Genomic DNA, 27,394 nt, shown 5'->3' on the forward strand with positions numbered 1-27,394 from the left:
GCCAGTGATTAAAGTGGGTGCAAAGAGCCTGCCTTATCTTGCTTGATAGTGTCAACTGGGACATAGCAATCCTCAATGTAACAATCTAGATTTAGGGTTGGATTATAACCTCATTCCTCCATTGGAATCACACAGCTTTGGGAGCAGGGGTAAAGTACCCTCCCAATGCTCCTGCCCTCCCCCATCCCTCGCATATAAGTGGGCATGGAGGGAGTGAGGAGTAGGCACAGGTCATGCCTCCTCCCCCACTATGCACGGGCCAGCAGAGCTGGATGGATGCTGGGGGTGGGGAGTATTATTTTACAGTGGGCTGATTTATCATGCTTCTTCCCACCAGTGGAAAAGGGGTGCTCTGAAGGAATTGCATCTCAGTGGTGTGCTTCTGCAGCACAATGCATTCCTTCTGTTCTTCCTGGGGCAGCACGTCTACATGATACCCTATAATTAGGGGACTGATCCTAGAATATGTATGTGGGGGGGTGGGGGGTTTCAGGTGGGATTTTCAAAAGCACTTGGCATTGGAGTGGTTGGTAAAACTTAAATGGGAGCAGAGTTAGGTCACAGTGGCGCACTTGTGAGAACCCCACCTTTCCTGTATAGGATTGAAGGTACCAGTAGTATTTGTGATTCGAGTTTTAACACTAATGGGAAATACAGATAACCCAGCTCTGAGAGAGTGAGCTCACCCCTGCAATGAACAAGAGGAGAATGACCACCCTGGCAGAGTTGTCTTAGACCAGAGCAATAAAAATAATTACCCTAAAACTGGGGAATAGCACACACTGTGTTTTGTATCTCATTTCACACAAGCAAAGAATGTGCTCTGGGTGCAGTATTGGAAGCCACAGGGAGTGCACAGCTCATCAGTCAATGTTCAGTGAATGACGGGCCCTGCTGGGGAAACTGGAGACAGACCTGAATGGAAGGAATTATTAGCAGGGGTAAGAGAATTTCTCTTGCCTTGTTTAGAACGTGATAATCATGAGTTCTAGACTGGCACTCTGAATCTTAGTGGTGGGAGTTCTGTTTTGTTCCGGCAGAGTTCAAGTTCTGGGCTGTTAATATATGAGTTTTTGTTTTATTCTAAATTTATTTAGTTGCCCTTGATAGTGTTAGGAGCATGGCAAGAATAATTTTCAAATTAGAAGTAGAAAGACTTGCAAAGTATAGCACAGGCTTCTATTTAGCTCAACTGCACTTGTAAAAATGAAATGTACCTTTGAAAAATAACAGTTTAAATGGAGGGGAATCTTTCTTTGAAAAGGTTTTGCAAAATCCAACATTTTAACTAATAAACCAAAAAGTTCTAGAGTCTTCACAAGACCTCAAAGATGGCTGGTCTCTCCCATCCTTAGTTGTCAGTGTGAAGACTGAGGCCTAAGCTGTTTTTGAGGCTCATACCAGGGAAGAATTTAGGTGGAATAATTGGGAAGTAGAAAGTTCACAGCTCACTGGTGAATGGGATAAGGGATGATGGCCCCTGGTGCAGGGGTTAAAGGTAGAATAGACAATACACTTCTCATTTTAAAGATAGAGAGGACCCTGGTTGTGTTTGAGTCTCATACTGCTGAGGCATGTGTGATGCAATAATAGAAATTACAGATGATATAAATCGGAAGGGCAGGGTGCACCTCGGCAGCATAGTTATATCTTTTGCAGCTATCCCTGGCTGATGCTTACATGGCTCATGCAGAGTACAATATAGATATCTGCACTTTTTGTATATTTTTCTATATTATTGTTTATAAAACTTTTGGTAACTTGCACTGAGCCTTATATATGACTTGTTTACTGTTTATTTCAACTTCTTAAGAGTTACCAAAAGTACATTTAATTTGATATTTAAATTAGATTTACTCAGGCAACTATTCTAGGTTTCAAAAGTACCGCTGGATTAAATGCTTCTTAATGTAAGGGCTATATAATATCAGAGGGGTGGCTGTGTTAGTCTGTATCCACAAAACCATTGTGGAGTCCAGTGGCACCTTAAAGACTAACAGATTTATTTGAGCATAAGCTTTCGTGGGTAAAAAACCCACTTCTTTTCTCGTTTTTGTGGCTATGTAATAGATATTGTATGTTACATTGCAACTGTTTAACCTCAAATGTATAAGAATGATTTGAGGGGAGCCCTTCTCCCATTATCTCTGGTGTCCTCTATAACCTCAGAGAGGAAAGGTCACCTGTCCCCACCACATATACAGAAAAAAGGGTCCCTCATGTACTTCTCACTGATAACATTAAAACACAACACAGGCGTTCTGTCCACTTTCATAAAACCACATTTCAGGATTAACATCAAAAGGGTTAAACAAACACAGATGTGTTTGGTAATAGTCCAAAAGAGAAGAAAAATATACAGCTCTGATTTTTGGATGTAATGAATCCTGCCTTATCTAAATCCCAGGCACTCGCTAATAGGGGCATCAGGTATGACTATTTAATTGTGTGATTATTTTACAAAGTGATGAGGGAGATGTTTAAATAGTTCATAGGAAAATACACAAGATTCCCTCTCATAAGAAGGAAAGACTAGAACTTAGCCAAGGCACATATGAAAGGGGCAGAGCTGAAGTTATTAAGCAGGGAAGGAAATCAGTGGAGCACTGGCTCCTGAGGTGATGTTGAGAGCACAGATTATCTTCATGTGAAATTCCTGGGCCTCATCTTCCTAAAAAATCCCAAGTGAAACTTCATATAAAACAAAGTTTAGTGTAAAAATGTGGTTTTAGTCTTAATAAGTGACAATGTAAGATGACTCCTCCTTATTCAGCAGAGCTCTCTGTTTTCAGATTTATATTTGCTGACTTTAGGGACATATGGGGTGAAATTCTGACCTCACTGAAATCAATGGCAAATTCCCACTGACTCCAGTATAGGTACGATTTCACATGATATCTTTTACCTCTGTTGCTACCGCAGAGCCAACATTGCCGTGGGGAATGCAGCTGGATTCTATTCTTGTTCACACATCACCAACAGAATTATTAAACAAGTTCAAATTGTAGAGTCAGATCTTGCCCTCACTTGTATCTGCAGCCGCCCCACAGAATCTTCTTTACTGGTGATGGGAAGGAAAGAACCTAGCTTAATTTTCAGATCCTAAGCTGAATTTTCAGTTCTGACAGCTAGAAAAAAGCATCTTTACTTATTAAAAAGAGCAAATTTTCTCTGTCAGTCACTGAAAGTCAATAAATATGAAACCCCATATTGCTGGTTTTTATCATCACTTTTCAGAGTGGAAACACATTTTAAAACCAACAATCACACATGTCTGCTTTTCCCATTGATTTCAATGCACAGTGATTTCAACCTACTCAGCCTCACTTCCTGCCACTTGGCAGGGAACTAGCTCCATCCATGGAGATAGAACAAAGTCATCTATAACCATATAAATATAAACGTTTGAAAATAACAGTTATTTTTTAAATAACAACATTTGTTGTGCTTGAAATTACACCCCTCCCCCACATACCCCCCCCCCCCCCCATAACGTTTGCTGGAAAAATCCTGGAATTTTTCTTTAAGGTTTTGCTGGACTTTTAAAAAAATAATTTATACTGAATATTGTTATAAGCAACACACACTTCAGCAGTGCTCCAGAAAGTATATTTTACTGCTTAACGTACTGGATTTGGGAGGGAAAAAAAAAAGGCAAATCAGCTGATGTTCTGCTTTATTTATTCTTTTCTTTTCCTGGTCATTTCTGCCCTGGTATGTAGAAATGTCTGATTTCTAAATTTCAAGAACTCCCACAGAATATGGTTCATAAGGTAACATTTACAGTGTGCACTATAACACTTAATCAGCACTTGACAGACTTTGAAAGTTATTCCATTGCTTTTTTTGTTTTTTGTTTGGTTTTGAAAGAAAAATTAGGGTAAAGGTAAAATAGAGTAAGTTTGCTTTTGAATCCACTGCTGTAATATTCAACTTTGGGAGTGGAATGGTACGTTCTGAGTGACGGCAACCACCAAAAGAAAAAAAGGAAAAAAATCCCCAGAAAGTGGTTCTTCAACACTGCCTTTTTTCCCACAGCCCTGTGGAGCCCCCAACCTTGTCTGCAGAAACTGAAAGAGAGAGGGGTGGGATTAATGTGTAATTAAAGGGAATTTGGAAGGTTGAGATGTTGCGGAATGTTAGATCAGTAGCTGGAACAGCATGTGGTGTTCTTTAGGCAGGCTTCATTGAATCCATACAAAAAAAGAAAGAGGGGCTGCTTGCCCGTCTGCTCATTTATCAAACAGCTAGGCTGTGAACTTTCACAGCTCCACAAAAGTGTTTTACTGTTTGCTGAAGTTTTGCTCCAGAAATTAAAGCTGAACAGCCTAGTGAGTGTGAACATACGTAGCATTTTTGACACAAGCCAAAGTGTGTGCAAGGTTCTGAGAAACAAACACAAATCGATTATCTGTTGCACTAGGAAAACCATTGGTAGATTTGGCAAGAAATATTTGTGAAGAATAAGCCAAATATGTGATACTGTAATAATCTTTATAAAACACCTTTGATCCAAATGCCCGTTCCATAGCTTTTGATCATCAGTCAGGGTTAGATATTGATTGCTGATACCAGTTGTGGTAAAATACAACTTTATGGGAAAAGTCCATATTATGTAATTAATCTTTAATTGACATTTTCTTCTGTTTGAACAGCTCCTTTTATCTTTGTCTTCAATTAATTTTACATGGCTTTCATCAAGTATGAGAAAAATTCAGCAATAATCTAGGGTGGAAAATAGAATGCCTAGGAGTAAAATAAAGGAAGAAATTCCTCCTCCATACCAATCTTTAAGGCCTACTGCTTTCTTTCTTGTATGGCTGTTCTGCTGAAAGAGTTTTCATCATGCCTCATGTGATACTGCAGACTGCGCTCATTCCTGTGAGGGGGTTCCACTCACTTGGACCTCGGTAGGAGTTGGGCAGACCCATACAAAGGGGCTCTGCACTGGTGGAGGGACTAGACTGCATGAAGGAATCAATAGTTATTGAAGGCACAATCTACTGTTTGAATTAATAATGATCGGAGTCCTAAATGTTGCTAGCACTGAAGATGTGGTGTTGGTTACCAGTCCTCTTCATTGTCTATTGGGCATAAATCAGTGTTCAAATTCTTTGCTTAATCCTGTTTGTGAGATGGACCTTTATTCTCCATCCAGAGTGTAGATTAAGCCTATGTTAACACTACCCTATCCCTGTAAACACAACTGTGAACCTCATCTAGCAGAATTGTGGCCTCTGGCAAACAGCAACCTCTTTCCAAGGAATCTTCTTGTAGCAGTGTGAGTATTTTAATAACAAGAATGTGGGGGCCCCGAAAGAATTACTGCATTCTAAGAAACATTCTGCTTCCAGAGCCATCAAGATGAGATACTGCCCACAAATTAATATTCCATAACCAAAAGTTACCTAAATTGTAAAATCTCAGGCTTATTTGACCAGAACACTGAGCAAATTTTCCAATAATTAGTGTCTTATTCTGATAACATGAAAACCCTGCTCCTGCAAACGCATACATGAGCAACTTTAATAGTACGCCCAATTTTAGGTGAAACTCTCAATAAGCTTAAGGGCAGAACTGTGCCCTTAGAGTTTATGAATCATGTTTCACTCTGGTATAAATTCAGAGCAGCTTCATTTAAGTGAGTGGAGTTGTTCTGAATTTTATTTGTTATTTTGCCTCATTCAGTAAAGGGATTAAATTCATACATCGTTTTTTAGAAAAGGCTAATTTGGTCCGATTTCTCCTGTCACACTTTACATGTACTTGCAGTGGTGCCCACAGCTCTGTTTGCTACACATGGTGCATACCATTGGCAGGGGTGCCAATGGGCGGGGGTACAGCTGCCTAGAGAGGGGAAAATAGGCAGGTTGCCTGGCGCCCCCATTTGAGAGGGTCCCAAAACTGGGTGGTGGTGTGACCCTGCATGCAGGGTTGCACTGCCACTCAGAGGGGCTGTGAGTCCAAACCTATCATGATGGAGGATCGCAGGGCCCCATTTCAGTGAGTGGCATTGCAACCTGGCACCAGGCCAAACCTCAGTGGCACTGCGACCCTGGGCACCAAGTTGCAACACACTGGAATGGGAAACTGGGCCTCTGCGCTGTTGCAGGGTGAGTGCGATTGTGCACACTAGGTGACAAATTTCTGGTGGTTCCCCTGTTTACGTGCAATACAATTTCTCTTCCTTTCCCTCGTGCTGCCCAAAACAGGCTATATTAAAAATACAGTATTAGCATATGTGATTTTTTGGATTTGTTAACATGTCACTGTATTTATTTGCAGATAATAAGACAACAATTTCCACAGTTAACAACGAGAAGACTCGGAACCAGAGGCCAGTCAAAGTGAGCAACGTATAGTATTATTTCACATTCTCACCCAGGGACAAATTTTGCCATTTGGTTTCCTGTCACTGAAGATAAGGGCATGACACCAGGGATGAATTTTCCTCTGTAGCATTTTAGATCCAAACTTTGCCTGAAGATTCTACCATGGAGTTCCCATTGACTTCTATTTCTGTTGCTTTAGAAGCCATTTCCAAGTAATATTTTCTCTTAGTGGTGTAGTAACTAAGGTAATTTATAAATGGTCTAAAAGAGCATCTTTTACTTATTTCACCATTCTGTGCTAACTTTCTGAAACTTTGTAGAGTTATATCATTTATATTTCATATACATTTTATATAGCACCATTCTTGCCAAAAGGTTCCAGAGCACTTCATACACTATTAGAGATCTTCACACCCACCACTGAAATGCAACCATTTCTGGGGTGCAATGTGACAGTTATTCAATAGCATACAGTTTAGGACATAAATGGCAGAACACTATATCAAAAAGAGGTTCTAGAGGGAATTTAGGTAGAAAGAATCCAATTGCCCAAACTGGAGATTGGCCAGGAACCTGGAGTTAATACCCTCTGCTCTTGTGAGAAGATGAGATCTTTAATAAACCATAAGTGGTCAGGATTTGAGTTTTCTGTCTCATCCAAAAGATGAAATTTCCAGAGTAAAGTGCATCCTAACATCACAGGAATTGGTTCTATACTGATTCAGAAAGAAGAGTGAATGCAACATCACTCCCTGCAACACCTAGGTTTTCCTTGGAGGTCCACATATTGTCCAGATCGGACCCTTAATTTGTAAAATATAAAATGAAAGCCCTAACTAGTATGGCTGCAAAATTTTGTTGGTAAAACTTCTCATTCCCACATAAAGCCTACAAGCACAATGTTACTAATCAATAAGAAAAACATATAAAATGATAATTAAACCTATCTATTAACATATATTAAGGATAGAAACCAACAATAAGTCATGCATTGAAAGATATTCAGTCAAATACCATTTTAAAATCTGATTTCACGTCCTTCTCATTCTAATAAATGGTTCCATGGTGATGCGTCTCTAGCAGGTTCTCCTCACTGAAATCAAAACTAACTACAACAACCCACCACCGTCTCCCTGAGGCAATTTTTGTGAGAATTTCCTGTGTTTTGTAACCAAACTCTTTTTCCAGAGTGATAACCCTCAGACAGTTTTAAAATTGAGATCTCATCCCAAAGACCAGTGTGTTTCTGCCCAGCTACCATCATGGTTAATAACCCAAAATATATTCACATGAAATTGATGGGCTAGCCCAGCTGCACATTAGCAAAAAATTGTAGGCCAAGAGGGCTCAAGATAGCCAGGTTTAGAAATGGACATGATTTCTGCACTGGTTCAGCAAGGGCAGTATGTATGAAGATGTGACAGTTTGGTTTTGGGTAGTAGGCCGTGAAATTGTACACTGTCTCACACTGGTGTCAACTGCAACATCATTTGGTTAATTGCTTTTCAGCTGAAAGGAAAGGGTGAGTGCTACCATGTTTGACGATAATATTAATTGCCTTTAGAAGACGGTACTTCTGTCACTCGAGTGCTGAAACTAGCAATTCATTTGTGCTATAATGGGGACACCCAAACGTGACCCATTTGAGGGAGCCATATTAGCAGTTTACCAGGAGCCCCAGTTCCATGCTTAATTTGCATAAACAGAAATAGATGGCAATTACACTCCTGTTGAATGCAGAGGTATGAGCATATTTTCACATTTAAAGTTGGTTGTAGCCATAGTCCTGCTGTAGAACTTTGTGGGCAGCATTTGGCCAATAAATTTGGCCACTCCAGTCAATAATACTGCCTTTCAGAGGGAACGCCTTCAGGAATAGCATCCAGTTGAACAGGCCAACTCATTACATAGTTATGTGGGTGCATTTCCAGGTAGACGTGGTTATTTTAATATTTACAGGACCCATTCTTGGTGATGTGGAAGTGTCAGTAGGATACCTAGTGGCCATGTGTCATCTCACTGGATTGTCCAGTGAGATTCCCATCCTGTTCAGACTTGGCCTGGGTTGTTGCTAACATCTGACCTTAACCATCTTTCTAAATAAGGAAAGGCAGGCAAAATAAACAACAAAATAATCAGAGCAATCTACAGGGTTTTAGGCAGTCAGCATAGAAACAAATGCATGGCCACATAGGGAGTTCATGATTCTCACTGTGTTGGATGTCTTTCCCTCTCAAAATTTCACAGCAACAGGAGGGGTGGAATTCAATTCTTTCAGGTCTACATCTCTTTTAGCTGTTAGCAGTGTAGGGATCACAGCACCCAGATGAGTAGTTCTGATTGTATCCAATTAAAGGTGAAGATCTATATGCACAAAATACAGACCGTCACAATAAACGCACTCTCTGCCAAATGCAGTACTGCTCTGGCTGAGTTCTATTTTTGTTTTCAAAAATATCCAATCACATTCAAATTAAATGTTCGATAGAGAAATTACTGAAGAACTATAAACTAGAAGATCGGTCTCCCTGTCAACAATTGGGCAGACCAATTGCTGCCAATATCATTTCACTCCGCTACCCACCTATTGCCAAAAGGAACTCCAGCCGTACAAATGGTTAAGATTATCTAGCTTCACACTGTTCTGCCTTCAGTCTTTTTATAGAAAAAAGTAACATTAGGAAGTTCAGCGCTACAATGTCACTATGCTTCTGGTCATCAGCTGACCAGCTTTCTTCTTTGCAACGGGGTTTATTGCCTGTAAGAACACAGCTGTGTTCTATCTCACTGAGCTTAAAAACAGTTTCACAACAGGTGAGCCATGAGAAGGCAGCTATACATAAAAGCCGATTTCTTTCTGTATGGTACTGTAGCTTGAAACTCTTCAATTATATGAACAAGGGGTTACTTTTCCCAATGGAAACTACATGGTGTGCAGGGAATTTTATTTCTTTCACTGAAGGAGTACTGCAGCTACTCAGCCCATGAAAGGAAAAGTCATTCCGCTCTGCTGTAAAAATGTTTGTGTATGGTCGGCATTTTATTCTCTTAAAGCTCAAACTTTCATATGCTGGCTATTGGCTTAACTCTTTTCCACAGTAACTGATAGGAAAAGTTAGAAAAGAATATTTGCAGAGCGCACTAACGAGTTTTTGTCCTTTGGAGCAGTAATCCTAATAAGTTAATTTTGAATATTGCCATTTCTTTGATTCTGTGGCTATTGGAAAAACCCTCTTTTGTAGTGTACTGCTAAGTGAAATATGCCAGGAATGAAATGATACAAAATAAAACACTATCAAATTCTCCACACTTTTGTTCAGGTTTTGATTTTGAAACAGGTATAGCTGAGATCAAATTGAGCTTCTGTGAGTTGCTGAATTTATTAGAGGGAAAGGCCTCTCATAGGATGCCACCTACATTGTCCCAGTAATTCAGCAATTAAACTGACTGTGCTAGATTGTGATCCCCTTACTCATGGTGAATAGTATATACTCCGTGAATAGTCCTAATGGAGTCAATGAGGTTACCTTTGGAGTAAAGCGCTACCCAGTGTGAGTAAAAGAATCAGAATCTAGCCCTAAAGGAACAATTTAGTGATAGAACACAGGGGGTGAGATTCTGTGCTGTGCCCCTCAGGCACTGCAGAAAACTTGCAATGCAGGGAAAGCGGAGTCAAAGGTGGCTTTAATCCATTTTTGTCAGGGCCGGCCCACAACATTTTGGCACCTAAGGTGGGGAGCTCAAATGACGCCCACATCCCCCTCACTTGGGCCAAAACTTTGAAACTCTGGGTCCTAGTGTCGTCGTCCCCCCCCATCCCCCAGTCTGGCACCTGAGGTGGCCACCTCAGTTCGCCTCATGGTAAGGCCAGCCCTCCTCATCCTGGGGGCTGGGGCCCTGCCTAGGTTACTGCAGCCTGCCAGCGCTGTTCAGAATCTCTGCAGTGCTGCCTGCTACAGCGTTGACCCCAACATGCCCTTCCTGCCCTCAGTCCCACCTCTGGCATGCCCCCCGCATCAGGGCTTGCAAGGAGGCTCTCAGAAGGCAGCTTTATGGTTGTCTTCCACCGTGCTTGTGCTGGGGGAAATTCTCCCCCAGCTGGAACCAGGGCTTGTAGAGCCCCTTTAGGTTGCTACAGCCCTTTTACACAGCATAAGGGGACTAGAGCCAGTGAGAGGATATGACTCATGATATAAAAAATGGAGCACATCAGTGTGTACAGCAGGTGGTAGCTGAGCAGGAGGGCACGATTGTCATCTTAAATGTGGAACAGGGTTGGGTCTAGAGTTGGTTGGGAATTTTCTGACGCAAGTTTAATCAGAAAATGTTGATTTGTCAAACCCAAACTATTGTGCCGAAATGTCTCAGGTTCGATGACCTTTGCTTAAATCCCAAGCAGAGTTCTGGTGGATCCTTGCCTGGTTTCCTGGCAGGCTGCTGGTGAACATGTGTTTCCAGGGTCTGGCTCTGGGGCAGCCCCACTGTGGATTGCTCTGGGGGATCCCAGCTGACTCCCAGGACTTCCTGTGGATGGAGCCGCCCCAGAACCACAGATCCTGGGAGCCCTGGCAGCTGCTGAATGAAGTTGACATGATTCTTGACAGTTTACCTGTCGCTTATAGAAGCCACACATGGTGTTTCCAAAACCATTGGGTTTTTTTTTTTTCAGAATTTTCAGTTCACACAGGAAACTTTGAACAATTTGGTTTCGGTCTGAATCAGAATGAAGGCAGAATTCTAACTGTCAAATTTCCCTTGAACCAGAAATCCTGAATTTCAGCCAGCTGTAGTTAGGACTAGTCTGGTAGTCTGCTGTCCTGTGTGGAATCTGGGGTTTGTCCTAAGCCCCTAAAGGGAACTAGGGAATGGAGAGTGGGGTTTTCAAAAGTGCTGAAGTGATGTAGAAGCACAAATGCCATTGAAAGCCGATTGGACTTGTGCTCAGAAGTCACTTCAGGGCTTTTGAAAATCCCACTCAGTCTAATGTTGTTTTCAAGTGAGTCCCTTTTGGTTGACCAGTGGAGCATCACTGATGGGCTCCCAGAGGAGCCACACCCCAGAAGGTGTCTGTGACACTATGCCTATGAGAGGACATGAAGATGCCAGACAACTCTCTCTAGGAAAAACAAAGAAGTGAATGAATGTTTAAAGAGAAGGGTATTTTTGTGACATTGTCTATTTTCATAATCATCACAATGAGGTAGCGATGGCTGAGTTGCTGTGGTCAAGGTTAGGCAAGTTGATGGAAAGAATCATATTGTCCATCCTGCTTTGATGCAGGGGGTTGGACTGGATAATGAGGGGTCCCACTATCATTTATGATAATGCTAAGCTGTAGCACAAATTTGCAGTGATGTAAGAACAGTATTAAACCTATTCTGTTTTCCCTATGTATTGTAGTACAGGTGGTGTTATTTTGTCATGTAACAGCCCTCATGGGTCTCAGCCTAATGAGGATAGCAATCCAAGCTGCAAACAACTTTATCCTGAAATTTACATTCCTGGGATTTGCCAATTTGTGCCATACTTTGTTAATGTTTCTCTTTGAAATTTTGTTTCATCTGAAGTTTTCCAATCAGCTCTATTTGCGATAAAAACTTTTGCTCCCCAGGATCCAACCAGCACACAGCGGCCTGAGAATCAGGTAGCTGGAAATATAGCAGAGGTGCTAGTCCTGTTGGTCTGGCGCTCTGTCTCTGCTCATAGCTAAGCAGCTTTACTCTTCCTGATTAGAGCTATTTTTACCAGCAGGATTGATATTTGGAAACTTGATACATTACAGTGTCATTCTGCCATTAAATCGGCACTTGTGCACCAAATGTACACTGGCACACATCTGTTTTGCAAGTGAAACCACTAGCAATTGCATATTTTCTCTCCTCCCACCCTTTATTTGTATGCTATATAATAGGTTGCTTATAAAATGTGTATCTTCATGTGTCAGGTACCATTACTATGGCATTGCAGTGAAAGAGAGCTCTCAGTATTATGACGTGATGTATTCTAAGAAAGGAGCAGCCTGGGTCAATGAAACAGGAAAAAAAGAAGTAACCAAACAGACAGTGGCGTATTCACCACGATCCAAACTTGGAACGTTACTGCCAGAGTTTCCAAATGTCAAAGATCTAAATCTGCCAGCCAGTCTGCCAGAGGAGAAGGTAATGCTTTTGAAATATTTCTTTGGCTTGCCTTGCTTTTTTTCCTGTTGATGAAAGGTTGATCTAAAATACAAGGATCTTAAAAAACAGTGAGTTTAATAATGCCTTGGCTTTATTTATGAGGGACTTAATTGCTCCATGTGCTAGGGGCACGTATTTTTCTCTCACTAAAATGTCTGACAAAAAAATCTACTGTAGCTTTTTTCCCCCCAACGTTTCTGAGTTCAATGTAAACTCATTCTGTAGGCACAGTGTATACAGTAAGAAAGGGTTAGCAACGGGTATCCGTTTATGTCACCAACTGTGATATTCTAGGCCTCTGTTTCTGTAATTGAGTATACCATCTACAAAGTCTGAACTCCCTTGTTTGCAAGCTGAAAGAAATCTATTATAACACTTTCCTGAGGAAAGAGTGTATTTATTACATTCCTCCTTCCTGTAGGCTGGAAAGCGAAAGAAATCTTATATGTGCATATGGCAAAATGTCTTGACTCTTCATTGATCTACTTTGCAGACACTATTCATGTGTTTAGTAAATATGTAGACTCAACAAAATAAATAGGGTTCTCTATATCCTAATTAAGGGCTATGTTATTCCTGTTGATCTCATCAAGGCTTTTTTGCTCATTTAATACTTGCAGAATCTCCATCAAGGAATCCTCTGTAGGTCTCAAAAAGGAGAATTTAGCTTTAAGACTTGCATTGTTCCTAATAGTTATCTAATTGAACTCATCACTTCAGCTGATTTTAGTATTTTTTGCAATTATATATTGAGGGAAACCGCCATGTTCCTTTTGTACTGTGTATTTTGATAGTAGTTTTTAAAGCAGAAGTTTTTTTAATTTGATTTTTTTTTTAAGTAAAATCATCTTTCATGTGTCTTTCCTTTTCTTTCTCAGGTTTCTACCTTTATTATGATGTACAGAACTCACTGTCAGAGGATACTAGACACTGTAATAAGAGCCAACTTTGATGAGGTATGCGAGAAAGAAAGAAAGAGAAAGAAAGAAGAGAGAAAGAAAAGAGCTGTAGTTTAATAACATTTAATGTCTTCAGGACTTCTGGAGCATATTTTGAATGTGATATTTCAAATGATAGATTATCTGGTACATTTTTGTGAATCATAGAGGATATTTGCACTAGTGTATCTATGGTGCTTTATACATGATAACTGTTACTTATATCATCATGTAAATTAGAGAAAAAATCTACTAAATTATCGAGTCTACCCCTCCTCCAATGCAGGATTGGCCCCATAGTATACTCTAAGTGCTGGCCAGTCCAATTTTATGTGATTCAAAAAATGAGTCATCCGTCACTTTCCTAGGGAGATCTTTATACAGTAACATATCAATCTTAGGGAATTTTTCTTGAAGTTCAGTATAAATTTGCCATTGCCCAGTTATAACCCTGTGCTGCTAGTAACACTTACCATTGATTGCTTGGATATCTGTTAGGAATGGGCATGTATTCTGGATACAAGATTCAGACTGATTCATTGCAGCCAGTCTGAGGCACCACACAGGTTTGACTGGCTTCAGTATATAAACTACCCCCACAAATATGCAACCTATTTTTCATAGTCTGAGAACTTTCTGGTCATGTACTTACATAGCCTTTGTTATAGTTCAAGAACTGCAAACTCCCAAAATTGCTAATGTGTAAAGTAATTTGCAATTGCATATGGAGAAAGTATTTAGTTAAAGGAAATAAGTCTGAATACACAGAGACTGGGATTTGCAAAGGAACCTAAGGGAGTCAAGACACCCAACTCCTATTGAAAGTCAATAGGAACGGGGCAACTATTCGGGTCGGCCTCTTTGAACATCCGAGCCAGAGTGGGGGCAGAATTCCCTAGGCATGTCTCTCATGCTGCATTATTCCCCACACTTTTCCAGTTTCAAGCTGAGGCTCTTTAAATGATTACATCCAGCCTAGATGTTTTCATTTACCCAAGTGAAATACGAACGCTCTCTCATTTTACTATTTTCCTTTGGTAGCTTCCTTGTTAACAATCACCCATTTTCAAATGGGGATCAAGGCAGTTTCTTAATGAGAGTAAAACGGACACACAGCTTATATAAGGTAAATACCCCCTATTCTAGTCCCATTGACTTCAGTGGCACTGAATAAGTATCTATATAGGAGAGTTTGCAGGATCGGCTCCACAATAGTTCCTTTGTCAAATATCTTATTGGGAAATCCGATAGTTTTTCAGCACCTCTGATGGCTATAAATTTTACAGGCCTGATTCTCCCCTGCTTTGCACTTTGTGTAGTTATTTACATCAGTGCAAAGTGGGTCTAAAATACTATCAAATTGGAATACTTGTGTTTTGATTGCTCTAAAACTCATCAAATCTTTTCCCATGGAAAATGGCTTTTTTTCCTAAATGAAAATTTTAACAGAAAACTTCTGATTTGGCTGAAATTCCCACCTACCTTTTTTTTTTTTTAAACTGAAAATAGATTTCCCCTCCTTCCCTATTTCTCTCCTCTCCTCCCCCTTTTCCTTTCTAGTGAAAACATTTTCAGTTTTCATTTAAAAAAAACCCCCGAAAAACCAGAAAATTTCTTTCAAAAAACCAGACATGTTTTGTTCCTTCCAAAAATGTCCATGGAAAATACTTCCCATATTTTGACCACCTCTAGTCCTCTCCTGGCCTTCACTTTGCACATGTATAAATGTCTACACCCGGTGCAAGCTGTGGAAAATCAGGCAGTATATGTGGAAGTCAAGGAGCTGCACTCATAGTGCCTGCTGGTGGAGAATAAAAATTGCGTGGCATGCATGGAACCCTTGCAGTCTGCTAAGGCAAAAGCTTTCTTTAAACCGATCTCACCACTTTATCCTCCTGTGCATTTATCTTATGATGTACCACGTTTATCTAAGTTACAGCATAAGCCTGTCCAGGTAGGGACTCTGTCATGTGAGTTTTGAGCAGCACCATGTACAACTGTGGTGCCATATCAGTAATATGGAATTAGATCATTTAAGAAAAAAATCATATTTGCCATGTTTAATTTGTGTGTGTGTAATTCTAGGTTCAAAGTTTTCTTCTGCACTTTTGGCAAGGGATGCCGCCTCACATGCTTCCTGTATTGGGTTCTTCCACTGTAGTAAATATAGTTGGGGTTTGTGATTCAATATTGTACAAAGCTATCTCTGGAGTTCTGATGCCAACAGTACTGCAGGCATTACCTGACAGGTTAGTATGCTCTGCAGTATTGACCGTTTTTGTTTGAATTGTTTTTGTTAATTGTGTGGATTTGTTTTCACTATTGGTGCAGTTCTTAAAAAGCATAATTTCCCTACATATTTCCTATCTCCTGAATCCAAGTCAGAATCAGGTTAAATGAGTTTATAGATAGATAGAAATGTCTCACAGCATATAGATGGTCATGTTGCAGATGGCATGTGCACGAGTGCCGACCAGAAATCTATTGGCAGTGGAATGCCTTCATTATGCCTCCTTTGAAAACTTTTAGAGAGGCTGCTCAGTCGCTTCTCCAGGGCTGAGAGCTCAATATTCCGAGTCATGGCTCCAAGAGGAGTTAGTATGGGCTTCCTGCATATGCACAAATGCATACGCAAGTGCAGAAATCCAAGCATTGGTCTCTGTCACAGTCTCTGACCCAAATTGTTCTTCCACTTACCAGGAGTAGAATGTGTGTGGGGGCTGGGTGTAAGGCTGACCTCTGAGAGAACATGGATGCATTTAAATACTATCGTGGGCAGGATAGAATTGTGCCCATTTGGGGGTCACTTTCTTCACATGGTCCAGAACCAGGCCTACACAGCCTATCTCTACAGGAAAGATACATAGTCTTTCCACACTAGTTTGAGAGCTAAATTCTCCTTTCTGATCTACATGTCAGATCTTGTCTGTTCTCTTCCTACATGTAATTCATTTGTGTCCATGGAGTTTTGCTTACATAGAGACAGCAGGGTTAGGGTCAACAATTAACTGCAGAAAGTTTTATTCAACCAGCTTCTTTTTCTCTTTGTGAATTATCTGAAAACAGACTTAGATTTTTATGCATTTGTTCAATATTCAAAATTATTTGACAAAATTCAGCACAAGATTTGCTAGCAATTTGTTGAGACTGTTGCTTTGAGTGTTCACTCTTTGCACTGTACGTTTGGTCACCTACATTTTATTGTAGCTCTAATTACAGCAAACCTTTTCCGGCTTTTGTTCTACTTACTTAAACTAGAGTGCAGTGTTCAGACTGTATGGTTTGTTAAGTAGATACAAAGTATCTGTCTGCAACCAGGAACAGGGTACAAGCATGGATTTCTTTGGTAAATCTTGCAAGTTTTTGCAGACTTCAGCTCCCTCCCCTCCCCCCCCCATCTATTTCATCGGAAGGATTAAATTGCATAGCAGCTCTTTTTTCAAGCTGCTTAGTTCTTTCAGAGCAAATAAGGAGAGACTTGAGTGTGAATATGGACTTTTGTAATGCATATAAAGGGCCAGATTGTGGCTGTTAAGCCATGGCCCACACTGGAGGCAGTGCAGAAGGGTCTCAAGCAATGGAGACACAGCAATGGAAGCCCTTGGAGGAAATCTTGCTGACTCAGCCGGAATTCCCTGGGAACAAATGTTGCAGTGCCAACAAAGCCAAGCTTTCAGTGGGGGCATCATGCACTCCCATCCACGCCCAGCCCTCTAAGATAGCCCATGTGGAGGAAGGCAGGACCGTGGCCATGTCTTCTGCAACACACCTCTTCCTGCCCCACTGTGAGTAGCTAGTATCCACAGGAAACTGGCTGTGCACTACATCCAATGAGTTGAGCCCGGTCCCCGCACAGGGGCTCCATAAGGAGTGGAAAAGCTTCTATGTGTCCTCCCCCTTCCATCTTTGTGTACCCATGCAGGGCTGGGCCCAGTAGAGCTCAAAACTCTAATCTTGGGTCTTATGTTCCTTAAAGTGATGTGACTGAGAGTAGGACCATGATTTTTTTTATGACAGTTAAATAGGTTGAGGCTGATCTGCCCTCACCCTCCGCCCCCTAACTGAAAACAGCAAACACAGTTGTAAGCTTAGTGAAGTATTAAGGCCATCTTTAAAGTTGATTTGAATGAGGAAGATGAATCTGAAACTATTCCTGAGCTCAAGGTATTTTGGGTATTTTCCCTTTTGCTTCCGATATTTTCAGATGTTTTCTATGCTGTCCAAGTCCTTGATCCTGCAGGTGACTCTGTGTGCACAGTGGGGCTGCCTACAGGTGTAGGAGCTGCCCAGACAGTTACTTGCATGATCAGGATTCAGATCTGACCTGTTTTGAGAATACAGTTCCCAAAATGTAGTCATTTAAGAAATGGGGCTATTTCTTCCCCTTTCCAAACTTCTAAAGGTCTGTTATTTTTATGCAGCTTTCTATGTTTAGTCCTGTTTAAACTATTCACTAAAAAGCTGTGTAACTGGGCTGCCAGTGGGCCCCATAGACGGTAGTGGGGCGAATTCTGCTCAGAAGAATTATACTAGTTTGAATGCAGAGTAACAACACTGATTTTAACAGAATTTCTCCATATACACACTGGTGTAACGGAAAATCGAATCTGGCCCAACAGTCACTCCACCCTCCTGAAGCTATGTCAAAATTTCCCTTTTATGTTATGGGCACAATTGTTAAATGTAAACAACCAATGAGACTTCTAGAACCCAGATGTGGCTGTTCAAATTGGCAATTAGGTGCATGAATTCCTGTATTATGAACCTTAATGCCAATTTCATATCCCAAATAGGGGATCTAAATGTACTATTAAGATGCCCACATCTGAAAATTGTGTCCTAGGTACCTTTGTTTATAAATTGTAACTAAAAATGATATGCTGGGTGGTGGAACACTGACTTTACATGCTTCCAGGCACTGCCGTATAAACCACACAGTGTACATTTTCTGAAGTAGTGATTTCTCTTTTCAGCTTGACTCAGGTGATCCGAAAGTTTGCAAAACAGCTGGATGAGTGGTTAAAAGTAGCTCTCTACGACCTGCCAGAAAACCTCCGAAATATCAAGTTTGAGTGTATGTACTGAGCAATCTCTTTTATATATATGAGAAGAATGTGTTATTTATCCGTTACAAATTAATTGGAAGCTAGGGAAAATGTTCTATTAGTCATGAAAAAAGATCAACATTACAGATCTTTCATTCACCGATAATCTCCACTCACTCATGAGAACCAATTTCCTTTAAATGTAATAAAGCACAGCTCTAAGACCAGTTGCCTTTCCTTTTTTGTGGATTCTGATAAGAAATTAATTTGTTGACAGTAAGCAAGCATTAGGCATGATATTAGGCAAAGCAAATTATTAAACAAACCTATAGACTTGCACAATTTGAATACAGCTTGAGGCCCTCACTCCAAAGAAGTGCCAGAGTTAAATATGAAGGGGATCAAATTACCCTGTCACCACAGGAAAGGGCACTATGCCTTTTCAGACATGCTTTGTAGATGCCTGCAGTGCGCATCACCTATTGATAAAGCCTGCTTTATTTCACAGCTCTCCATTCTTTGCTTTTCATGAGCAGTAAATTCCACATCAGAAGTTTAAAAAAAAAACTAATTTAGGAGAAGGATTAACTACTGATCAGCATGGAAAATTAGGAGTATGTTTTGCAGAAAGTACTCAGGACATATAATAATCCACTGGATATTTTTGGTCATTTACTTAGTTATTCAAAAATTATGGAAAATGTGTCCTGAGACTATTTTTGTCAGTTCTTTGACAATTCAAAACTATTGAGAATCCACAACAGTGAACTCTGTTCTGCTCATATAAATATTGGGACAATGAACGTTCTAATAAATCTGAAAATATATATTTTAACTGCTCGATGGACAATGTAGAAGGAATATGTAATACCAACAAGTCTGACTTCAAATATCTCTATAGATTATTTGCTTTGATCTGCAGATCTTTAGTGATTATAAAATGAGAATAAACTTGAGAACACACTAGCATTTACTTGTATTTGGTGCCTGGCTATCCTGCAAATGATTACTTACTCCTGGGCATAATAGTTACTCTTGCCTGTGCAGTCCCATTGAAGCCAGTGGAAGTATTGGTGAAAGAAAGCTGTATGGCTGGGAGTGTTTTCAGGATTGGGATCATAGATTGCAGATGCTGTATGTAGAATAAATATTTACAGCCCAAGTTACAAGTATGGATACCTCAATAAGATGCCCAGATCCCTTTTTGGGACACTCAAACCATCATTTAGAGATATAAATAGTCCTTATACATACTTGGAACTACTGATTTGAGCATCCAAATGTAAGATTTGGATGTCCTATTCAGAAGTCCATCTTTGAAAACTGGGCAATTAATATGAACAATAAATAAGTCACAAATGGGTGTCTTAACAGAAAGGAAATTCAGTGTATTTAATTGATGCTAGTTTTAACAAGGTACTTTTAAAATCAGGTTTCTTTATTTGGCATATTACCTAAATGTGTAATTCTCCTTTCCTGCAGTATCCAGAAGGTTTTCACAAATTCTCCGTCGGCAGACCTCATTAAATCATCTCTGCCAGGTAGGTATTTCAGTGGTTATCCATTCCCGATAAGTTTATTCTATGCTGCTTTTGCAGACTGTTGTAACAGTTTGCTAAATCTGCAGGTTGGATATTGCACAAGGAGAAACTCTCTTGGAAGTAACAATGGTATATGAGGCTTTAGTACAGGGGTGGGCAAACTACAGCCCATGGGCTGCATCCAGCCCATCAGACGTTTTAATCCAGCCCTTGAGTTCCTGCTGGGGAGCGGGCTCTGGGGCTTGCCCCGCTCCGGCGCTGCAGCCGGGGAGCGGGGTTGGGGGCTTGCCCCACTCCGTGTGGCTCCCAGAAGCAGCAGCATGTCCCCCCTCTGGCTCCTATGCGTAGGGGCAGCCAGGGGGCTCCGCACACTGCCCCGGAGCTCCCATTGGCCAATGGCAACTGCAGGGGCAGTGCCTGCCGATGGGGCAGTGCACGGAGCCCCCTGGCCCCGCCTCCATGTAGGAGCCAGAGAGGGGACATGCCGCTGCTTCCGGGAGCTGCTTGAAAGTAAGCACCACCTGGAGCCTGCACCCCTGACCTCCTCCTGCACCCCAACCCACTGCCCCAGCCCTGATCCCCCTCCAGCCCTCTGAACCCCTCAGTCCCAGCCCGGAGCACCCATCTGTACCCCAAAGCCCTCATCCCCAGCCCCACCCCAGAGCCCACACCCTCAGCTGGAACCCTCCCCCCCCCACACCCTGCCTCAGCCTGGAGCCCCCTCCCTCAACCTGAACTCCTCATTTCTGGCCCCACCCCAGAGTCTGCACCTCCAGCTGGAGCCCTCCCACACCCCAACCCCAATTTTGTGAGCGTTCATGGCCTGACATACAATTTCCATACCCAGATGTGGCCCTCAGGTCAAAAAGTTTGCCCACCCCTGCTTTAGTAGTTTTGTTTCTAATATTTATTTATTATGACCTTCCATAGATAAGCTACAAAACCATCCACAAATCAGTTACATGATTTGTTAAATAGTGGGGCTGATCCTGCATTCCTTATGCACCCAAAACTCCCAGTGACTTCTATGTAACAAATTCAGGATCTGATCCTAGAAGAGGTTTCAGATCCAGTTCAACCCATTGAAACCAATGGGAAACTTTCCATTGATTTTTCAATGGGGTTTGGATCAGGCCTTTGATGAGGGAAGCAATTTGTCCATTTTCTAGAGAGAAAACACCATACTTAGTTGTGACATTAAACCTCAAGTGAAAGCAAAATACAGGGCAAATATTCACTTATTGTGGTTACATACTTCAGTTTAAAACCAAGTGCTCTCAAATCCTGAACACTTTACTCGTTTTTGTTAATCCAGTCTTTATTCTGGCAGAACTAGGGAGTTTTGCCTAGATAAAAACTGATTAAGCTTGTTATGCAGACTTACCACTTTGCAAAAGATGCTCTCATAGACATACATGATGGATTGTTTTTCTTCCATAAAATTAACCTGAAAACTCGTAGCAGCATATAAAATTGAACTATTTCAACAGGTGTATTTTGTCTGTCTTTTTTCCCTTTAACATAGGACCCACTCTATTAGTTTTCTTTGTTTATCATTTTGTGAGGATTGCTTGACTATATTTTTCTGTATTTTGGGTTTTTTTTTACAATGGATTATTTTCTTCTGGGGTTTTGAAATGGTTTATTTATCAAAACTTGTTTGGCATGCCCAACAGTACTTCAGTAGAGATCATTTTATAAATAAAATTACCGTTATAATGTATTAATGTTCCTATAGCTGTGAATATAAGCTTCATAGTATCCCATTGTTTTATTGATAAAAATCCACCATGCAGGTCAACATACTATGTCTGTGATTTATTTTTCACTGACTCAGTTCGGCCACATGAACTGTGCAAAATTCACAGGGCCAGATTTTCTGATGGTATAAGTAGGAGCATCTCCCTTGACTCCTGTGGTGTTTCACCCATTGACACCAGCTGAGGGTTTGTCCCACACTGCAAGTTTGAGGGGCTACATTTGAAAACTGTATCTAATGCCCCAGATTAACCCCCACAGCAGAAATACCCCCTGACGGAAGGAGATCTCAGTGAGGATGCTTTGTGGAGTTCCTCCTCCTTTAATTCATTTGTGGGGCGTCCTGCTGCATGAGCTGTGGGGTCTATCCACAAACCTGGTAGATCCCCAAGAATCTGCATAGATCCAGGGGAATCTGTAGAAGACCAGATCCATTCACACAGCTCTGTCCCCTCAACAGCTTCCTAAACCAGGGACTCTTCAGGCTGCCATGGCCCCCAAGGGAGACTCTTTGGAAAAGATAATACAGCCCTAATCTGGGTTGTCTTCTCTGATTAATTTACACAGGACTGATGTGTGACCCTGATCCAGCACCACCCACGTTTCTCTCAGCCTACTCCTTCCCTTTGTGCAGGGAGGCCTCTGCATGGTCCAGAGGATGGGCAGGTGGTGGTGTGGGGGCAGGTGAGCCTCCTTTTCATGTGTCAGGGGAAGATGCACACGCAGAGTATTTCCTCCCTACATAGATTGAGGGGAAGGATCTGGGCCAATGTGTTTTTGTTCTTGGACTGACGTGGACCAAACACTGCAGCTCAAACCTTGTAGAGTTAATGGTCTAGGGAGAGAGCAGTTTGATTAGAAATGCCTGTTGAGATTTGTACTTTGTGGAAACCAAATACATGCTGAGTAGAACTGGCAAAAATGGCTTCAGAGTTCTCTCCAGCTACTGTGTCCAGTAACTTCGAGAAAGGATCAAGAGGTGTGTGGGGTTTGAGAATCAACTTAGTGAGGCTCGCTAAGGGAGCGTAAAAGGGGATGAAGTCTATTTTTAAGCTAATAAACCATGAACTAATGAGTAGATCGGATTGGATTATAGGCATCAAGAACGGTGATCCACAGTGCAGACATTACCTTTCAAATGCTGGAGGACTGGAGGAATGTGGATCTGAACAGCATTACCAAACAAACTCTCTATACCATGGAGGATTCACGTGAGGAGCACAGAAAGCTCATCATACAATGTAAGAATAAAACCCTCAAATGTGGTACAGGGAACTCTGAACTGTGTTTCCTGTTGAATGCAAAACACCACAATAATAATAATGTTCAATTTTATAATAATTGCTTTACAGTCAATCAGTTTATTAATTGAGATATTGTAGCAATGTGGTAGCACATCATTACTGGCTATTGCTTGCTTGCTGCTCAGATAAATACTGAAACACGTATCAAAAAGAGAGGTGAGCCGAAACCAAGATGTTCCACTTTGAGACATGGATATGGACAATGTTCTGTTAAAGAGATTATTTCTGGTCTTCCTAATGACTGATGCAGATCTAGGGCCCAATCCAAAGCTTATTGAAGTCAATGGAAGTCTGCCCATTGCCTTTAATGGGCTCTGGATCAAGCCCTGAATCATTTTATCTGATAGAGTAGAATGATGGTTGTTTACCCAGTTATACTATTATGGGATAACTGCCTTTTGAATGGCTTTGACAGCAGGGCCATTTTTGTTTGAGTCACTTCCAGAGGCTTATTTTTTTTAAAAGCATTGGTTTCACAAAGCACTTTTATCAGCAAGTTAGTCTCTGATTGGCTGAAGTTTTCTTTGTGAACTTTTAGAAGTAAATATGTATCCCACATCCAGAAATCTGATTGGCTGACATAGACACTGCTTGGTTTATTGAAGAACGACTTGTAGAAACCCTGGAAAAGTTGTGCTTTCTTAAAGGGACAAGTTAGTTTTAGGGTAGGGTGACCAGATGTCCTAATTTTATAGGGACAGTCCCGATTTTGGGGTCTTTTTCTTATATAGGCTCCTATTACCTCCCACCCCCTGTCCTGATTTTTCACACTTGCTATCCGGTCACCCTATTTTAGGGGGAAAGCTCATCTATTCCAAGTATAAAGTAGTGACACAAGTTGCCCACAGAATGTGCATGTGATAGCCATTTCTAGCCCATAGAACTCTGACAACAAATGTGTGTGCATCCCTCGGTGTGCTACACTGAGATACTAAAGATGAGTATTCTTGTCTTTAGTAGCAGTCTCAACCTCTACCTCCAGTTGGAGTCCTCCTCCTTTCTTTCCTGAAGACGACAAAAATGCTCCCGTCTACCTCACATCCCTCACTGACCTCTGAAAGACTCATCCCCAAGCAGGAAGAAGGCCTCACATCTCCTGACCACCTTCTGCTGGCTCCATTTCCCAGAAGAGAACTGTTCTGGGATTCTTGCCAGTTCCTCCCAGCCCCTGAGTTTACCTCCTGATATGACCCTTCTGCCCACTGGTGATTGAGGGGAGTGAGCCAGGAGCTGGCAGCAGTGAGAGGTTGAGAGTAGTGAGAATTCAGGACAGGACAGGGGTAAAAGATAAGCAGTTCAGGACAAGCTGAAGCCTAGAATCCAGGCTCATCCTGGTTCCCAGCAGCCAGAAAATCTCTCTTCTTCTTTAACCATCCTCAGCATACACCCAAAACCCCTAGAAATTATCTAGTTCCCAAAGGGTTAATACTTAATACCAGTAATGTTTCTGGCCCAGATTCAGGAGAGCATCCCCATTTAGGAAGGACCCTTAAGCAAGTGCTAAACTTTCAGTGCATATTTAAATCCCATTAAAGTTAAACAAATGCTTAAGAACTTTCCTGAAGAGTGGATGGAATTCAGCATATAAGTGCTTTCCAGAAGGGGCCAGTCTTAGTCGGGTAGCAGTTTGCAACAGAAAGGGAGAAGAGAAAGGTGTGAAAGAAGGAGAGAGAGGAGAAAGACCAGAAGCAGTAACCCAACCCAGTGTACGTGTTGAGGATTACATTGAGACAAGGGTATATATGTGACACCGACCTCAAGAGGTTTTTTTCCAACTTTGCATATAGTTTCTACCTAGATGAAGATCATTTAAAGATCTGTAACCAAGGATAAATCTACAAGGAGCTAGTTCCAAAAGGTGAACCTTCTTTTTGGGGTGGTATTTTCAGCTCCCTTGCAGCAAATTCAGTACTGCTGTTGCAAGTCAGTATTTCCCCTTCTACTGGAAGGTTTACAGCAGGCTGGAAATTCAGCTTAATTCCTTTGAATCCTCCAGTAGTATCACCTCCTCTCTGTCCTCCTGTGCACTCTTACCACTCTTGATAGATTTTTTCCTCTGAATCACCAAGAACTCTAGGATAACTCTCCCATGTCCTGCCATTCCTTATGAGTATTGCAATAGTGCCTAGCAGCCGTAGTCTGAATCAGAGATCATTGTGCTAAGCACTGTGTGCACACAGATTGAAAAGGTGTTCCCGGCCCCCTAAAGCTTGCCTCTCTGTCAGTGCTCAGTCTCATTTGAAATCCTGGTTGAAAACATAGGTAAGGGGAAGAGACAAAGACAAACTGTTCTGTACCGCTAAAAGGGGCTGGTGTAGGTTGAGGTCAAGTGTTGGATGAAGATTCGGGCTGGTTCTTATTTCACCCAGTCCACTTTACTTATTTGCAACACGCACACACACTCACACATGCATGAAAGTGTCACATTTTTGCAGGGTGTCTCCTCACGTGGTGAAATTGGGCCCTCACTTTAGGATGATGGCATTGGGATTTCTTAATACACATGTCCAATGTAGGTTTCCAATGCTCCTTTATATCCTGCTGGTGCTGGGAAATCCCGACACTCAGCCTCCCGAGGTTACAATTTCCAACTATAATAACTGGAAAAATATCTTCCAGATTGGCAGATTTCCACTGAACGTGATAGTCGTTTGTTAGTAGAAAGTGGCTTTTCTCATTTTTAAGAATAGAGCTACTTCTATCATGATTTTTCTCCGGTGCTCCATTCCTTCTGGCCCCTGCAGATGTGTCTGCAACAGCTGCTTTGGGGCAGATGGTAACTTTGTAATCGGCCCTGAGTAAGGGATAGTGCATAGCAGCACTTTCCCAGCAGCTAACCAGACAACAAACTGGGACTCGGAGGATCACAGTTCCACTTGTGGTCCCCTACTCACTCACAGAGAATGTAGTAGAAGCAGTTTACTCCCCATTCTATGCCCAGCCAGGTACTGGATTAAGGCGGCAGAGCGAGGGCTCCTCCTATGCCCTGTTCCGTCCACCCTCTCCCCACTGGCTTGCTTGCAGTGAGAAGTATTGGACAAATAGAGTTCTCCCCTCTGCATCCAGGGTCCTAATACGAGCAGGTCTGAGTGGGAAAGGAAGGGGAGGCTTGCTCCCCGTTGTTCCCCTGGGTGGCTGAATAACAGCTGTGACAATCTACCCCTTTGTAATTAAGTCTAAATGGAATCAATGCACAGTCATTTGTAAGGCAAGGAAACTCTTAAATGCATTCCTACTGGATCCGTTGCTTCAGCTCATAACAATACTTCCCAATCTGCAGAGCCCAATCCAGGGTGGTGTTACAAAGAATGGCCATGCTGCTCAAGTGGAGAACATCCTTGTATTTTGCATTTTTTCTCCATGTCTCCTGCACTCTTCCCTAGCTGCCAACTTTGTGCTTTGCCTCCTCTCCCTGCCCCTAGCATCCACTCCAGTGGTGGGAAATTCCTCTCTCCTGCTGTTTATAATGAAGTATAAATGGACGTGCACAGCGCATTTAAATCACCCTGTGACACAGCCGGTATAAAAGCATCTTTTCTTTTGATTTAGGGGACCATTTTTTGTAGCTCAATTGCAGAGCAATTCCTTGAGATGCTCAGACACATGATTCCTTGTCTTCCAATAGCTTCTTCTCCTAAATAAATTGGAGATTCTCCTATTTAATTGACACATTTGAACGGGCCATCTGAGTTTACTCTCTATGTTTTTGAAAAAAATATTTGGAAGAGGATTGCCTGTCTGTAGAAACTCCTTTAGGTGTAGTCAGCATGGCATTTGTGTTTTGGCAGTAAATCAATTTATAAAAGTACACTTTTGTTGTTGTTGTTATTGCTTGTTTGATGTTGCAACTAAATGACGGTTGCAGCTGAAGCACGTTTTCACAACTAAAGCATTATGCCCTGGAGATTTGCTGACGAGAGGCCTATCAACAATGCTCATCCACTGGGTGTTTAAAAGATTCTCTATGCATTTCTAAATCAATTTCATGCATGGCCTTTTTTCCTCATGAGGGTCAAAGCCTAGCTTACTGCTCTGCACCATAAACACCATAAATGTGTTTTACTTCCGGGCATAGACAGCTGAAGCTTAAATCAAAAGATGAATTTCAAATGATGGGCCAAGATCCTGCTCCCACTGAAATCCTTTAAAAACTCCCACTGAGTTCCATAGGAGCAGGATAGCGACCAAGCATAGTAATGGTTTCAACCTCTTTTATGTCTTAAGGTGTACATATATACATTTATAGTTAAGTGACCTGTTGTAATTAGCTTAGCAAATTGGCGATGTATTACTGATT

General features: G+C 41.5%; 1 protein-coding gene across 3 annotated transcripts in view; it reads left to right on the plus strand.

The window, feature by feature from the left end:
- The window catches only part of RFX4 (regulatory factor X4), a 131,255-nt gene that overhangs the window by 54,098 nt on the left and 49,763 nt on the right, over window positions 1-27,394 (plus strand). For all 3 annotated transcript variants that reach the window (XM_074941088.1, XM_074941094.1, XM_074941103.1), the window contains 7 exons: window positions 6,286-6,347; window positions 12,277-12,490; window positions 13,390-13,467; window positions 15,535-15,698; window positions 18,423-18,523; window positions 19,977-20,035; window positions 22,890-23,034. In XM_074941088.1, the coding sequence (XP_074797189.1) occupies window positions 6,286-6,347; window positions 12,277-12,490; window positions 13,390-13,467; window positions 15,535-15,698; window positions 18,423-18,523; window positions 19,977-20,035; window positions 22,890-23,034 (823 nt within the window). The remainder of the gene's footprint in view (window positions 1-6,285; window positions 6,348-12,276; window positions 12,491-13,389; window positions 13,468-15,534; window positions 15,699-18,422; window positions 18,524-19,976; window positions 20,036-22,889; window positions 23,035-27,394) is intronic.

The sequence above is a fragment of the Natator depressus genome, chromosome 1 (genome assembly GCF_965152275.1).
Source record: "Natator depressus isolate rNatDep1 chromosome 1, rNatDep2.hap1, whole genome shotgun sequence".
In the NCBI taxonomy this organism is placed as follows: domain Eukaryota; kingdom Metazoa; phylum Chordata; order Testudines; family Cheloniidae; genus Natator; species Natator depressus.